A 15,000-nucleotide genomic window follows, 5' to 3' on the forward strand; every position below is an offset into this window, starting at 1 on the left:
TGTGTCCGACGCGCACTCGCAAGCTTCGCCCCAACATAACTTTTTCAATAAGCATCTTGGTCGGACCCTCAATGCTTTATAATCGAATAGGTGAGTTATCTTCTTATATTAGTCTTTAGTTTAAAAGCTTGAAAAGTTTCTGAATCAGTGTTATGCCAGTAACCAGCAGCTTGGTTCTAAACAAAGAAAATCAGTACATTTTATTCTTCATGTTGGCTAGAATTTTTTCACATGTCATGTGATCAGAATGTATAAAAGTCAAAACATGATCAGATTTATAATGTTTTTCTCCTCTGGATACACTTTCATGCTCATCGGAGAAGTATTTCATAAGGGCGTCCGCCATTGCTCCGATAGTTTAATTACTAAGCTACAAGCGTCATTTCGAGGGAAGTGGCGTCACGACTGTTGAAGCCTATTACGATCCTGGAGCCTAAATCGATCGATCAACGACGAGAAAGAAATCCTGGTCTTCTTCTTCGTCGACGGTCGATCATTTAGGTTCGGGATACCAATCGTTAACTCGCTAATATTATGACTGAGAAGGCCGAAATTGTGCGGCTATGTGGTCTTGTGGTATGGCACTCGCCTTCGGAACGGAGGTCCTGGGTTCGAGCCTCGCACGGCGCATAGTTGAGTCCTTCGAATGGCTCTTTACTCACATTTTCTCACCCTACTCAGGTGTAAAATGAGTACCTGGCCGGTAGCAGCTCTGTCCTAAAATAAAATTGTTATATCGCCTAACAGACGTCATGTCCCGTCTTGTGTTGTGTTGCTGTTGGCCAGGGAGCCCTTGTAAAGCGCTTTGAGCACGTTTAGTGGATATTGCCCTCTATAAAAGCTCAATTTTTAATTAATTTTTTTTTTAATTACGAGGCAATGCGTTTCACTGCTCGCTATATCTTGAGCTATATTTTTTGTGGGTATCTATTAACATCATCGCCCGTGCATAATGGTATTATAAATTTATAGACAAAATAATCCCAGGGCTTTTATGTCGTGGGTATTTTGTTGACACAGCAAATGATGTATTCCTATTTTTTTTTTTTTTTTTTTTGCGTTCCCAGCGGGCAGTGTTTCTGCTGATGTCCGACAGGGCATTGTTGTAATCACGGACTGCTGATCCCCAAGACAAATTGTGCTGCCGTACTCTGGAATAACAAACTCATATTTGAAAATTTGGCCAGAAAACTCGTCCTTCAAATATCGATCGATTTAAATGACCCTCATCTTGGCAAAAACTCTCAAACCTGGGACTTCGCGAAGTCTTTCAAATATCGATCGATTTAAATGACCCTCATCTTGGCAAAAACTCTCAAACCTGGGACTTCGCGAAGTCCCAGGTTTGAGAGTTTTTGCCAAGATGAGGGTCATTTAAATCGATCGATATTTGAAGGACGAGTTTTCTGGCCAAATTTTCAAATATGGTTTTTTTCCAGAGTACGACAGAGTGGACGTTTGCTTATGAAGTTCATTTGACGGGGATGTTCTTGTCCCTGGGAACTGGCTAAATAATCGATTTGGAAATGTCTGGGTTTTTTGGCTTATGATTTTCCCGCCGTACCTACTCCCGAAAAACACATTGATTTATTTAAAATTTTGGCCAGAAAACTCGCCCTTCATATATATATATATATATAATTTTTTAAATATTTACCACAATGTTTGAGGCAGTCTACATTAATGTTTCAGGCTTAATTAGCCATCGTCAGGACTGAGTTGGTTTGTTGACTGTTGTTGTTTGTTCCTTTGTTCGTTGTTTGCAACTCCTGACGATGGCTAATTAAGCCTGAAACATTAATGTAGACTGTCTCAAACATTGTGGCAAATATTTAAAAAATAATAATTCGCTCCATTACTACATGTCGAGCACTTTTCGTACCATATTTGTATCAAACACGATTCAATATATATATTGACGGGGAAATTTTCATGGATTGGATTGGGGTAACAAAAACAAAGCAAAACACGACCTTGTCAAGTTTCAGACTTGAAGGAAAAGTTGAAACGTTCAAAATCTCAATTCTCAGTCACACAAAATGTTTCAATCATCCCTCCTCTTCTTTCCTTCTCAAACTAACACATTCAACTTCAAGCCATTCCCGTTTTGAACAGAACATACAGTGTTGTTTTCAGTGAGGGGATAAAAACTAATTTTCAGAGACGGGAGAGCGCTTCTACTACTGCGAATAGTGGGGCCACCGTCGAATAAGCACTTCGTTTATTATTATTATTATTATTATTATTATTATTATTATTATTATTATTATTATTATTATTATTATTATTATCATTATCGTGTTTGCTGTTGGTATTATTATTTGTGTTATCGTCGTCGTCGTTGTTTTGTTTTTGTTTGTTTGTTTTTTTCATTATTTTTTTTGTTGTTTTTTTTTTTCATTATTTTTTTTTTGTTATTTTGTTTGTACGAATGTTGCTAACATTATAATTGTTATCATTGACTATTTTTTTTTCTAACAAAGAATTGAAATCACATACATACATTTGCATTTGTGAACTTGGCGGGAAAGAATAGAACTAAATCAAAATAGATAAGAACAAAATTCGCTGCCGGGATTGTTATGGACGAATAAGAGTTGTCGGTCCTCGAGTTCTACCGGAAGTAGTGGCCAGTCGGAAGTGATCGTGCCAACCGGAAGTGATCATGTCAGCTGGGAGTTAGACGAGTGATTTGCAGCAGAAAACAGGATGGATATATACCTAATATATTATACCCGTCTTTTATCTATCCATCCATCTATCTATCTATCTATCTATCTATCTATCTATCTATCTATCTATCTATCTATCTATCTATCTATCTATCTGGCTTCTCTCTCTCTCTCTCTCTCTCTCTCTCTCTCTCTCTCTCTCTCTCTCTTTTAAATTCAATGTTCCTCACTCCAACTCTCTATCGCTCTTTATCTCACTCTTTCCCGTCACCGTTTTTTCTTTTTAAAAAAACCCTAAAAACTATTCCTCCTCACCCCCATTTCTCACTTTCTCTATGTCACACCCTTCCCTCTTTCTTCCTTTTCTCAAACGCTCTTTCCTTTCAGCTCCCTTCCTAGTGCTTATTTTCTCTCAAAAACCCGACTTTTAACTTCCTCGATCCTTCCTCCGATCATAACGCCCTCCGCACCTCCTCTCTCTCTCTCTCTCTCTCTCTCTCTCTCTCTCTCTCTCTCTCTCTTTCTCTCCCTCTCTCTTTCTCTCCCTCTCTCTGTCTCTCTCTCTCTCTCTCATTCTCTCTCTGTGTCTGTCTTCATCCCTAATAAATTCTTCTATCCCTAATAATTTTCTTATCGTTTAAGATCGTCACTTGGCCCAGACGAATCCTATCCCCTCCCCCTGCCATCCCTTCTCCACATACACAAGATGATCCCGATATAATCTATAATACTTTCCCCACTCCACAAAGGAAATTAAGACTCTCCGCTTTCCCCTCAAATCATTTCCGGTTCCTTTCAAAAGAGTCAATGGATCATCATTGATCTTATGATATTGCCGTACTCGGAAACACGTTTTTTAAATTTTGGCCAGAAAACTTGTCCTTCAAAAACATCGATCGATTAAAATGATTCTCAAACCTGGGACTTCGCGAGATTCCCTGGTTTGAGAGGGTTTTTTTCCAAGATGAGGGTCATTAAAATCGATCGATATCCGAAGCAGGACATTTCCTGGCCAAAATTTCATATATACGTGTTTTTTTCAGTGTAAGGCAGTGTGGATTCCTGTTTTCCCCATTTTCGTCTGTCCCACTTAATAGGATATTTTCATATTTTCTACTCCTAGACACCATCACAACCATAGCCAATATACTATGACTGTACACCAGATTCACTGATACATCTGGGTCCGTAATATAATAATATATACCTATCGATCAATCGGTGTCTTTTCAACACATTAATCGAAAACTAACCTATTAATATATCTAGCTAGCTATCCAGTTATCTCTCTCTATCTCTCTCTCCCTTTTCTCTTATATATATATATATATATATATATATATATATATATATATATATATATATATATATATCCGTCGGTCAATTCGTCCCTGCCTTCATCCCTCCCTCCGTCCGTCGGTCCAGAGAGATAGATATATAGAAAGATAGATAGATAGGTCGATAAATAGATAGATAGATAGATAGATAGATAGATAGATAGATAGATAGATAGATAGATAGATAGATAGATAGATAGATAGATAGATAGATAGGTTGTTAGGTAGGTAGGTGGGTAGGTGGATGGATGGATGGGTGGATGGATGGATGGAGAGAGAGAGAGAGAGAGAGAGAGAGAGAGAGAGAGAGAGAGAGAGAGAGAGAGAGAGAGAGAGAGAGAGAGAGATAGAGAGTATGTGTGTGTGTATAACCGACTAACCACCTGGCTACTCAGACACTCATAATTACATAAATCCGGATTAAAGATTTAAAAATGCACTTTGAGATGAATAGGCTATCATCGCCATCCATCACCGCCACCCATCACCGCCACCATCACATGTTTCTTGTAACAGTCCAATCAATTCTTTTAACATCTAATCTCGATTGTATTTATACTTTTGTTGTTTGTTCGTTTTTAAGGGTTTTTTACGGCGCTTGCGACACATTTAGGTCATATCAGCGCCAGTACAAGGGAAGAAGGGATAGTAAAAAGTTATAGAAATACTATTAAATCACCCAAGAAAAGGTAAGACAAAGGGGAATTGGTTCAAATAGGGATCAGAGGTAGATTCCAAGAGCACACTATCTTACTATCACACTATCTTTTAAAAGTCTCATCTCGACACAATCTCAGGTCCCTACTAAGAGGAATTCACTCAAATCTTTACAAATCGTTTATAATTTAATATGTAAATAAAACATAGTTCAGTGCATAACGGAGAGATTATTTACAAGCCAAAACATATATCATCTCCCAAAACTCTATACATTTGACTGTTTCCCTTCCAGCTAGGGCCAGGACAAAACCGAGTAATCCATTTGTATTTTTATAACAACCTCCCAACGTCAACTACCCACACCTACTCCAGTGCTTATCTTTGTTTATCAAACAGTAACATAGTGTCCTAGATGACAAAATAAAATGTTTATCTTGTATGTTAATCCTCTCATCGTTAAGCCGATTAGTGGAAGGCAAGGCGAGTACATTTTGTGAACTCGGATGTTAAAGATGACGTCCGATCAATGTTTTCTCATTGATTCGATGGAAATTTCACTACTACTACCACCACCACCACCACCACCACCACCACCACTACTACTACTACTACTACTACTACTACTACTACTACTACTACTACTACTACTACTACTACTACTACTACTACTACTACTACTACCACCACCACCACCACTCAACCACTACTACAACCACCACCACTACCACCACTACTACCACCGCCATCACCACCACCATCACCATCACCACTACTACCACCACCGCCACCACACCACTACCACCACTTCTACAACCAGACCACCGCCGTCACTAACATTTAATTTCCTTTTCCGTCTTTTCCAGTGCTGACCCCGGTGACAGCAAGCGGCAACAAGTGCGACGTGTCGAAATGCATCACAACTCAATTCCAAGACGCCACAAAGAGCAAAGACAATCCCACGCTTTGCAGGTGAGTGAAAAATAACCAGAAGATTTTTGACCAATGGGAGCGATCTATATTTTCGTCCATCAAGTCATCAATCACATGATTTGTTGATGTCCAACGATTGGCTATTTCTTAACAAATGTAATCACGATGCTTTGTTTACAAAAGTTATAAACATTCCCATGTGTCAAGCTAAATAAAATGACCAGTCGTGATGTTAGATATTTAAAAAGCTGTGAACACTTCTCACTTAGTGGCTCACTTGGAGCACACTTTGCAATGTGACCAATGACCTCGAGCACATGGAAAGTTAATATAGATCATGCCCATTAAAACATGGAATTTGTGACACTCTACACACGTGCTCGGACAAACATAGTTGTTTGTTTATAAACAATTACGTGAATGACATCAACCTCTCTCAACCTCTGATCATTGTTATTGTTTTTATACCGCCAAATGGGTGAATAGTTATCACACGACTTTCTCGATCATATTATAACCGCTTTAGTTTCACATAGTTTTCTCTTTTGGTTCATGGTGATGATGACGATGACGACGACGACGATGACGTTAGTGATGATGACGACGACGATGATGATAACAATGATAATGATAATAATAATAATAAAGCGTCGATGAAAGAGAATTGTAACAGGATAATGATCAGAGAATTTGATTCCCATCGATTATCGGCGCAGCGCCTGTCATTCATTCATACGGCATTGCATGACCTGTCACGCATTGTAGCCTCGACAAGAAAAACCATCGTTTCTTCTGTGATGGCTTTCTTCAGCTCTTTACACTTTCCGACCAGCTTGGCAAACAAGGTCACATCGAACTGTTGTTCCCTTTGATTGGTGTGGGATGTACTATCAAGGGCACGGTAATGGATTCTGAAAATACTAACGAAAGAGTGAAAATGGAGAGGCTTTCGTATAAGAACGATACAGACAATGGACGTTTCGGGTACAAACCCTTCGTCAGCACAACAATACACACCTTAACGTGGAAAACAAATAAAATAAAATAAAATTCTAAATAACTTGTATCGTCTTTACCCATTGGTGGTTGCAGTATACATGGTGGTTATTACGCAGTATATAAAAATTAGTCCTTCAGAGCCATTAATTTCATGGAGCGGACGATAGCCATTGCTTACTACCCTACCGCCGGATAGAACAGACCCAGCCACCCAAATACTGCTGAGAGGGCAGAGTGGGGCCTGAAACAAATCTCGACTCCATGGGAATCGAGTGCTCTACCGACTGAGCTATCGGGATGAATGCAATATAAATGTCACGTTTTTTTCTTCTTTTTTTTTTTTTAAAAGCAACATAACAAGCAAACAAGCGAACAAACAAGCAAACAAAACAATTATATTGGAACTCTTGATGTGCCTTTTCCCCCCTTACAGGTTGCTAAGGCCGGCGTTAGACTGTATGGAGACCAAGTTACCAGCGTGTCGCGATGCACTGAAGGACGAGAAAGACATGTACGATATATTTGTAGACCAGCTCAACAAGCTGCAGCGATCCTATGCCAAAAAATGTGAGGGAAGACATTTGTAGAGTATTTTATTATATTAGATACGATCTTATTGTGATGTAATAATACGCTTTCTTGTACTGACTACACATTCTTAATTTGGGTCCGATCTCCGAGCACATTATTATTTGCAAGTCTGATATCCGTAGGCAATTAATGGATTGTTTTAACCCTCTCCTATGTGGTCTCGTGGTCTGACACTCGCTTTCGGATCGGAAGGTCCTGGGTTCGAGCCTCGCGCTCGGCGCATAGTTGAGTCCTTGGAAAAGGCTCTTTACTCACATTCTCTCACCGTTCTCAGGTGTAAAATGAGTACTTGGCCGTTAACAGCGTTGTCTTTGTCCGAATAATTGTAATATCACCTAACAGGCGTCATGTCCCGTCCTACATGTTAAATGTTGCTGTTGACCAGGGACCCCTTGTAGAGCGCTTTGAGCACATTTGGTGGATATTGCGCTATATAAAAACTCAATTTTTTCCCCTTACCAATCCATAGGACAATCGTCAAATTCGTTACGATGCAACCAACAATTTTCTCATTCTGATATCATCTGTACATCACAAATTAGAAAGAAAATATTTTGTTCTAGCGATAAAAATTAGACGCTGGACAATAGGATTCAATAGTCGTACCGTCACTTCCTTCCTAATGACGTATGGTAACTTAGTAACACTGGCTCTAAACAATCGGAACAATGGCGGACGCCGTATGAAATATTTCTCCGGCGAGCTTAAAAGCGTATCCAGAGGAAAAAAAATCCATCAATTTGATCATGTTTTGACTTTTACACATTCTGATCACAAGGCATATGAAAAGGGAATGAAAAGTTCTCGCCAGCATGAAGAATAAAAAGTAAAGATTTTCTTTGTTTAGAACCAAGATGGCCGCCGTTGCCGGGCGCGTGTCATCAGACTATTGAATCCAATTTATTCTTCATGCTGGCTAGAACTTTTCATTCCCTTTTCATATGCCTTGTGATCAGAATGTGTAAAAGTCAATACATGATAAATTGATGGGGTTTTTTTCCTCTGGATACGCGTTTAAGCTCGCCGGGAAAATATTTCATACGGCGTCCGCCATTGTTCCGATAGTTTAGAGCCAGTGTTACTAAGTTACCATACGTCATTAGGAAGGAAGTGACAATACGACTTTTGAAGACTATTACATGTATTGAATGTACTTGATCCTTTTCTGTTCGAGTTGAAAAAAAAAATCTATTCTTGTTTTGGGTGGGTGTGAAGTTTCAGTGGAAATTCTGAAAATGGCTGGTAAATCATCTCTCTGTTATGTATTGTTACATTGTTTTTGTAAATATTTGAGTTTGTTCCTCTTGATGGGAACCTGTGCTAGACATTTAGATGATCTCAAACTAAGTACACTAGTGTGCTATTGGAATCTACATCTGCTCCTCATTTGAGCTAATCCCACTTTTCCTTACTTTTTCTCGGGTGCTTCAATTGTAATTCTGGAGACCAAGTTACCAGCTTGTCGCGATGCACTGAAGGACGAGAAAGAGATGTACGATATATTTGTAGACCAGCTCAACAAGCTGCAGCGATCCTATGCCAAAAAATGTGAGGGAAGACATTTGTAGAGTTGTGTGGCCTTGTGCAAGCCATCTCACCCTAGCTCACTTTGCGGCGCTGTACTGCGGCTAACGCCTGGGTTATTCCAGTCTTCCCTTGGGATAGACCCTAAAGACAAATTTCCCCTTGGGGATGAATAAAGGGAATCTTTTCTTATCTATACAATTGTGTTATCAGACCTGAAAATTTGTGCACTTCGGACCATAGCAATTTGGGTTATCAGACCTGTAACCTCCCATGATGGGCAGGAAGCCACTTGCTGTTTCTTCTATCCCCCGATATCTGTTTTCCGAGTTTGTTTTCTGTCTTTGTATTGGGACGGGATTACTTAGTTTTATCCTAGCCATAGCCGGAGTCCTTGACTGGGAGGAAAACAGTCAGATGTTTTGCTATAGTTTCGGAAGAGGATATTTCTGTCCTTGTAAATCATCTGTCTGTTATGTATTTTTTTGTTTAAAATATATAATGATTTGTAAACATATGAGTGGGTTCCTCTTGGTGAGACCTGTGCTCTGGGTGAGCCTTTTATGTGATCTTAAACTTAGAACGTTGATGGTATGCTCTTGGAATCTACATCTGTTTTCCCTTTTAGAGCTAATTCACCTTTGCCTTACTTTTTATTGGGTACTTAAATTGTAATTCTAGAATGTTTTGACTATCCCATTTAATTTATTAATTCCTTACCTTTTCACTGGCGCTGATTGATACGACTTCAATGTGTCGCAAGGCTGTAAAACTCTTTTTAAAAAACAAACACATACACAACAAATAAATGGTTTCTTTGGTTTTGCTTGTTTGTTTGTTTTGTTTTGTTTTGTTTTGTTTGATTTTTTTCTGTTCACAACAAACTCTGTTAGAATCTCGGGTGGTTAGTTGAACGTTATTGATTATTCAACTGTAACTATTAAACATGGTATTGGTTGTGTGTGTCTAGTAGTTCAATGCCTATACCAGGAAATCAATTAAAATGAAGTTGATTGAGTGAGTGATTCAATCATTGGCTAGTTTGGTGTTCGATTTATTGTTTTGATTTTATCAATTGATTGGTTTTGATTGAGTCATTTATTCTTTCGTGCATTCATTCATTTAATCATTCATTCATTGATTCGTCCATTCATTCTTACATCATTTAGTCGTTCGTTCATTTGTTCGTTCTTTCATTCGTTTATTCATTTATTCATTCATTCTTTCGTTGGTTTGTTCATTTATTCATTCATTCGTTTTTTTCATTTATTCCTTCGTTAATTCATCATTCATTCATTTATTCACGAGACAGTCCTTGCGTAAAATTGATCAACTCGACTTATTATTTTATAGACCTACGACCTACCTGAATGCTATTTGAACGTGTTATTCATCATCATCATCATCATCATCATCATCATCATCATCATCATCATCATTGTTGTCGTCATCATCATCATCATCATCATCATCATCATCATCATCATCATCATTGTTGTCGTCATCATCATCATCATCATCATCATCATCATCATCATCATCATCATCATCATCATCATCATCACCATCATCATCACCATTATTATCATCATCATCATCATCATCATCATCATCATCATCATCATCATCATCATCATCATCATCATCATCATCATCATCATCATCATCATCATCATCATCATCATCATCATCATCATCATCATCATCATCATCACAACCATTGTTATCATCATAACCAAATTGCTGTTTATTTTGAGTCTCAATTTCGAAAAGAAGTTTATAAATTACTCTTATACCATTACTCATAGGACAGCATGATTCAGCTGCTGCACGCATGGTCTTAGCTTCGTACCGAGTTCAACTACACGCCACGCTATGTGGCCCTGAGCAAATCACCTGGCTCTAGCTCACTTTGCGGCTCTGCACTGCGGCGGACGCTTGGGTTATCCCAGTCTACCATTGGAATAGACCCGAAAGAAAAAAATTCCTTATATTTCAAGTGTTATCATTGCCCTTTCAATTTAAGAAAAGGAAAATTATTGCGTCTTTTTATTCGTAAAATTTCTGTTTTGAATAATATTGTATTTTTTTTTCAGTATTCATGCATTATTTACTTGTTTCCACAGGCCACAAAATAGTCACTACTTGCCATGGTTTAAACAAGTGCCTCCACCCTAGTCTATTCAATGCCCACAGTGAGAAAAATGAAGAAATGTTATGCAAGTGAGTGTCTTGAGTTGTATTCATGCAAATAAAACGTAATAATGAATACTAAATGAGCACTTATAGATGGAATGAAATTGACGTCACTCGGGTCTTTGTTTTTTGCCATCCACGTTTATGAGTAATTTTGTGTGTTGGTCCGTTATACTTCCGGATGGCAATGTTGTGACCTTCTTAGCCAAGCTTGATTAAGCGGCTCATCACATTGCCATCAGGAAGTATGACGGACCAACACACAAAACTCTCTATCTCTCTATCTACCTATCTATCTATCTATCTATCTATCTATCTATCTATCTATCTATCTATCTATCTATCTATCTATCTATCTATCTATCTATCTATCTATCTATCTATCTATCTATTTATTTATTTATTTATTCTCACCTCATTCTGTTACATTCTCCTACAGCGTTTTTTCATTCTGCTTTGTCGTAGAATGTAACAGAATAAGGTGAGAATAAATGCTATCTATCTATCCATCCATCCATCCATCCATCCATCCATCCATCTATCTATCTATCTATCTATCTATCTATCTATCTCATCTATCTATCTATCTATCCTCCATCCATCATCATCTATCTATCTATCTATCATCATCCATCCATCCATCCATCCATCCATCCATCCATCATCCATCCATCCATCCATCCATCCATCCATCCATCCATCCATCCATCCATCCATCCATCCATCCATCCATCCATCCATCCATCCATCATCCATCCATCATCCATCCATCCATCCATCCATCCATCCATCCATCCATCCATCCATCCATCCATCCATCCATCCATCCATCCATCCATCCATCCATCCATCCATCCATCCATCCATCCATCCATCCATCCATCCATCCACCCCATCCATCCATCCATCCATCCATCCATCCATCCATCCATCCATCCATCTATCTATCTATCTATCTATCTATCTATCTATCTATCTATCTATATATCTATCTATCTATCTATCTATCTATCTATCTATCTATTTATCTATCTATCTATCTACCTACCTCTCCATGTATTTATCTATCTAACTTTCTATGTATTAATCTATCCATCTATCTACCCATCTATCTATCTATCCTCTCCCTTTCTCTCACTCTCATTCTTTCTCTCTCTCACACACACACTCTACATACAGAGAGAAAGAGAGAGAGAGAGAGAGAGAGAGAGAGAGAGAGAGAGAGAGCGATATATATATATATATATATATATATATATATATATATATATATATATATGAGTGTTGGTGGGTACTCGTAGGTACGAAAGTGCTCGATAATGATGGTTAGAGCTAATATAGAATGCAAATTGTCACTCACATTTTTTGTGGCCGAGACGATTCGTTTCTGTCTCTCTTTCCCGAGGTTTAAAAAATAAAGAAGGAAAGAAAGAGACACAGAAACGAATCGTCTCGGCCACAAAAAATGTGAGTGACAATTTGCATTCTATATATATATATATATATATATATATATATATATATATATATATATATATATATATATATATATAATATAAGATCGATGTATTTTCATCCCCATTTATTCCCAATTTTACCGGTGCTCCTGTCCCCCCTCAGACACGGACCCGTGGCCATCTCATGCGTCCAGGTAGTTCTAACCAAGTGTGAGAAGGAGTTGGGATACCGAAGTGCCAACATGGAGATGCTAGGGAATTATGTGGACAACATGAAGAAGAACGTCTCGGCCAAATGTAAGTATCCTACACCAGTAAGAAAGAAAGAAAGAAAGAAGTAAATAGATAAATAGACAGATATATAGATAGATTAATGAATGAATAAATAATTAAATGAATAATTAGATAAATTCAGTCGAATAGATAAATAGATAAATAATTGATTGAATGAATGAGTAAATAACTAACAAGATTAAAAATACATAAATAAATAAATAGATAAATAAATAGATAAATAAATCAATAATTAAATAAATAAATAAATAAATAAATAAATAAATAAATAAATAAATAAATAAATAAATAAATAAATAAATAAATAGAATGACATGAAATCACATTAAAAAAATTTTTTAAACAGAATATTAGACGAGAAGACGATAAAAGGAAACTAACAAAGTAGCGACAAACGTTGGCTGTCTCTCTTTCCTGAGGTTTAAGAAAATAAAGAAAGAAAGAAAAAAAATTATCTGACACTAGTGCATGTACGTGTATACCTTTTTTTTTTGAGAACGCACACACTTTCAACTTTTACCCAACAACCAGTCAACTGTCGCACTGTAGAAAGACACGTATTCAAAAATTTGGCCACCAGAAAACTCGTCCTGCAAATATCGATCGATTTAAATGAGACTCATCTTGGCAAAAACTTTAAAACCTGGGACTGAGAGAAGACACCCCCCCCCCCCAAAAAAAAAATCAGCCCGACTCTACTGGGAATCGAACCTCAGACCTTCTGTGTTCTCTTGTGTACAATGTATTTTGTTTTGTGATGCATTTAGCTTTATAATAGTTTTTTTTTTATACGCCGTTTCTCAGCGTTACCATTAGATCCCGTAGCCTAGGCATTCCATGAAGAAATATAGATAGTCCGTCAAAAAAGATGCTTGGTGTCAACAGGAATCACCCATGTTGTCCAAAGTGAGCAAATTGGGGGGAAGAGGGGGGGGGGGTTGATAATCTTGCCCTAGGAAAAAAAACCCAAAGTGCCCGAAACGGAACTCGAACCCGGGCGGGTCCTTCCGTGCAATGTCTTTACCTCTCGGCCACTCCGTCGGACACAAGTAAGGGACAAAATCAATGAAAAATGCATTTTCCTTAGAGATAAATGAAATAAACGCTTTCTGACTTTAAAAACAATGAAATTGTGTTTCGTCATTGCACTCATAAATGTCAGGGTAAACGCCAACGAAAAAAAAAAAAAAATAGCTATTTGTAAACCTATGGGAATACCCATTTCATGACGCCCAATACTATCTGGATCATGTAGTCATGTGCAATATTAATAACAACAGAAATACATTTTAAAATTGAAATATATCACAAATCCGCTAGATTTCTTACATATTTTTCACCATAGCTACAAAACTATGAAGATGGCGCTTACGTCCTTTTGTCATAAAACGGCAGAATACTGGCTTTAACAAAGCGTGTCTTGTTCGATTTTTTTTTTAGGAGTCATCCTGTACTTACGACTAAACTGTTGTCAAATCGATCTGATATTTTAAGACGCGATTATAATCATATCGATAATCGATAAAGCCTATGCTGTTGGGCATAATATTATGTGGTATGCTAGGAGATCAAACCATAAAGATTTGATTTAATGAGTGGTGATGAGTGGCTATGTGGTCTTGTGGTATGACACTCGCTTTCGGATCGGAAGGTCCTGGGTTCGAGCCTCGCTCGGCGCATAGTTGAGTCCTTGGAAAAGACTCTTTACTCACATTATCTCACCGTACTCAGGTGTAAGATGAGTACATGGCCGTTAACAGCGTTGTCTCTGTCCGAAAAAAAAATGTAATATCGCTTAACAGGCGTCATGTCTCGTTCTACATGTTAAGGGTTGCTGTTGGCTTTGAGCACGTTTAGTGGATATTGCGCTATATATAAGAAGAACGAAAAACTGCGTATTGCATGCACTGTTGAAAGTGATAAAACCCCCTGTTAAAGATTGCTATCTGGGTTTGGGTTCCTGGCCTCCCATAGTGGACAGGGAGGTACTTACTTTGTCTTCTATCCCCTTGTATCTGTTTTCCGGTTTGCTTTATGTCTTTGTCTTGGAATGGGATTACTTGGTTTTGTCCTGGCCCTGGCCGGATACCCTGGATGAGAGGGAAACATTCAAATGTATGGTTAGTTTTGGGAGATTATATTTTCTCCTTGTAAATCTCTGTTGTGCACTGAATTATGTTTTGTTTACATAATATTAAATATGATTTGTAAACATTTTGAGTGTATTCCTCTTAGTGCGTGTGTCTGGATGAAACTGTTAGGCGATCTCAATCTAGGTACATTGGAATCTACATCTGTGTCCTATTTGAACAAATTCCCCTTTGTCTTACCTTTTCTTGG

The 15,000-nt window shown here is 37.9% G+C and overlaps 1 protein-coding gene across 2 annotated transcripts in view; it reads left to right on the plus strand.

The window, feature by feature from the left end:
- LOC144978547 (uncharacterized) overlaps window positions 1–15,000 on the plus strand; it is a 95,855-nt gene that overhangs the window by 61,502 nt on the left and 19,353 nt on the right. For both annotated transcript variants that reach the window (XM_078924761.1, XM_078924760.1), the window contains exons 3-6: window positions 5,533–5,638; window positions 7,032–7,165; window positions 10,840–10,936; window positions 12,530–12,663. In XM_078924761.1, coding sequence (XP_078780887.1) covers window positions 5,533–5,638; window positions 7,032–7,165; window positions 10,840–10,936; window positions 12,530–12,663 — 471 coding nt within the window. The remainder of the gene's footprint in view (window positions 1–5,532; window positions 5,639–7,031; window positions 7,166–10,839; window positions 10,937–12,529; window positions 12,664–15,000) is intronic.

Source organism: Berghia stephanieae, chromosome 8 (genome assembly GCF_034508935.2).
Source record: "Berghia stephanieae isolate SIO BIC M18660-M18661 chromosome 8, UCSD_Bste_1.3, whole genome shotgun sequence".
Lineage (NCBI taxonomy): Eukaryota > Metazoa > Mollusca > Gastropoda > Nudibranchia > Aeolidiidae > Berghia > Berghia stephanieae.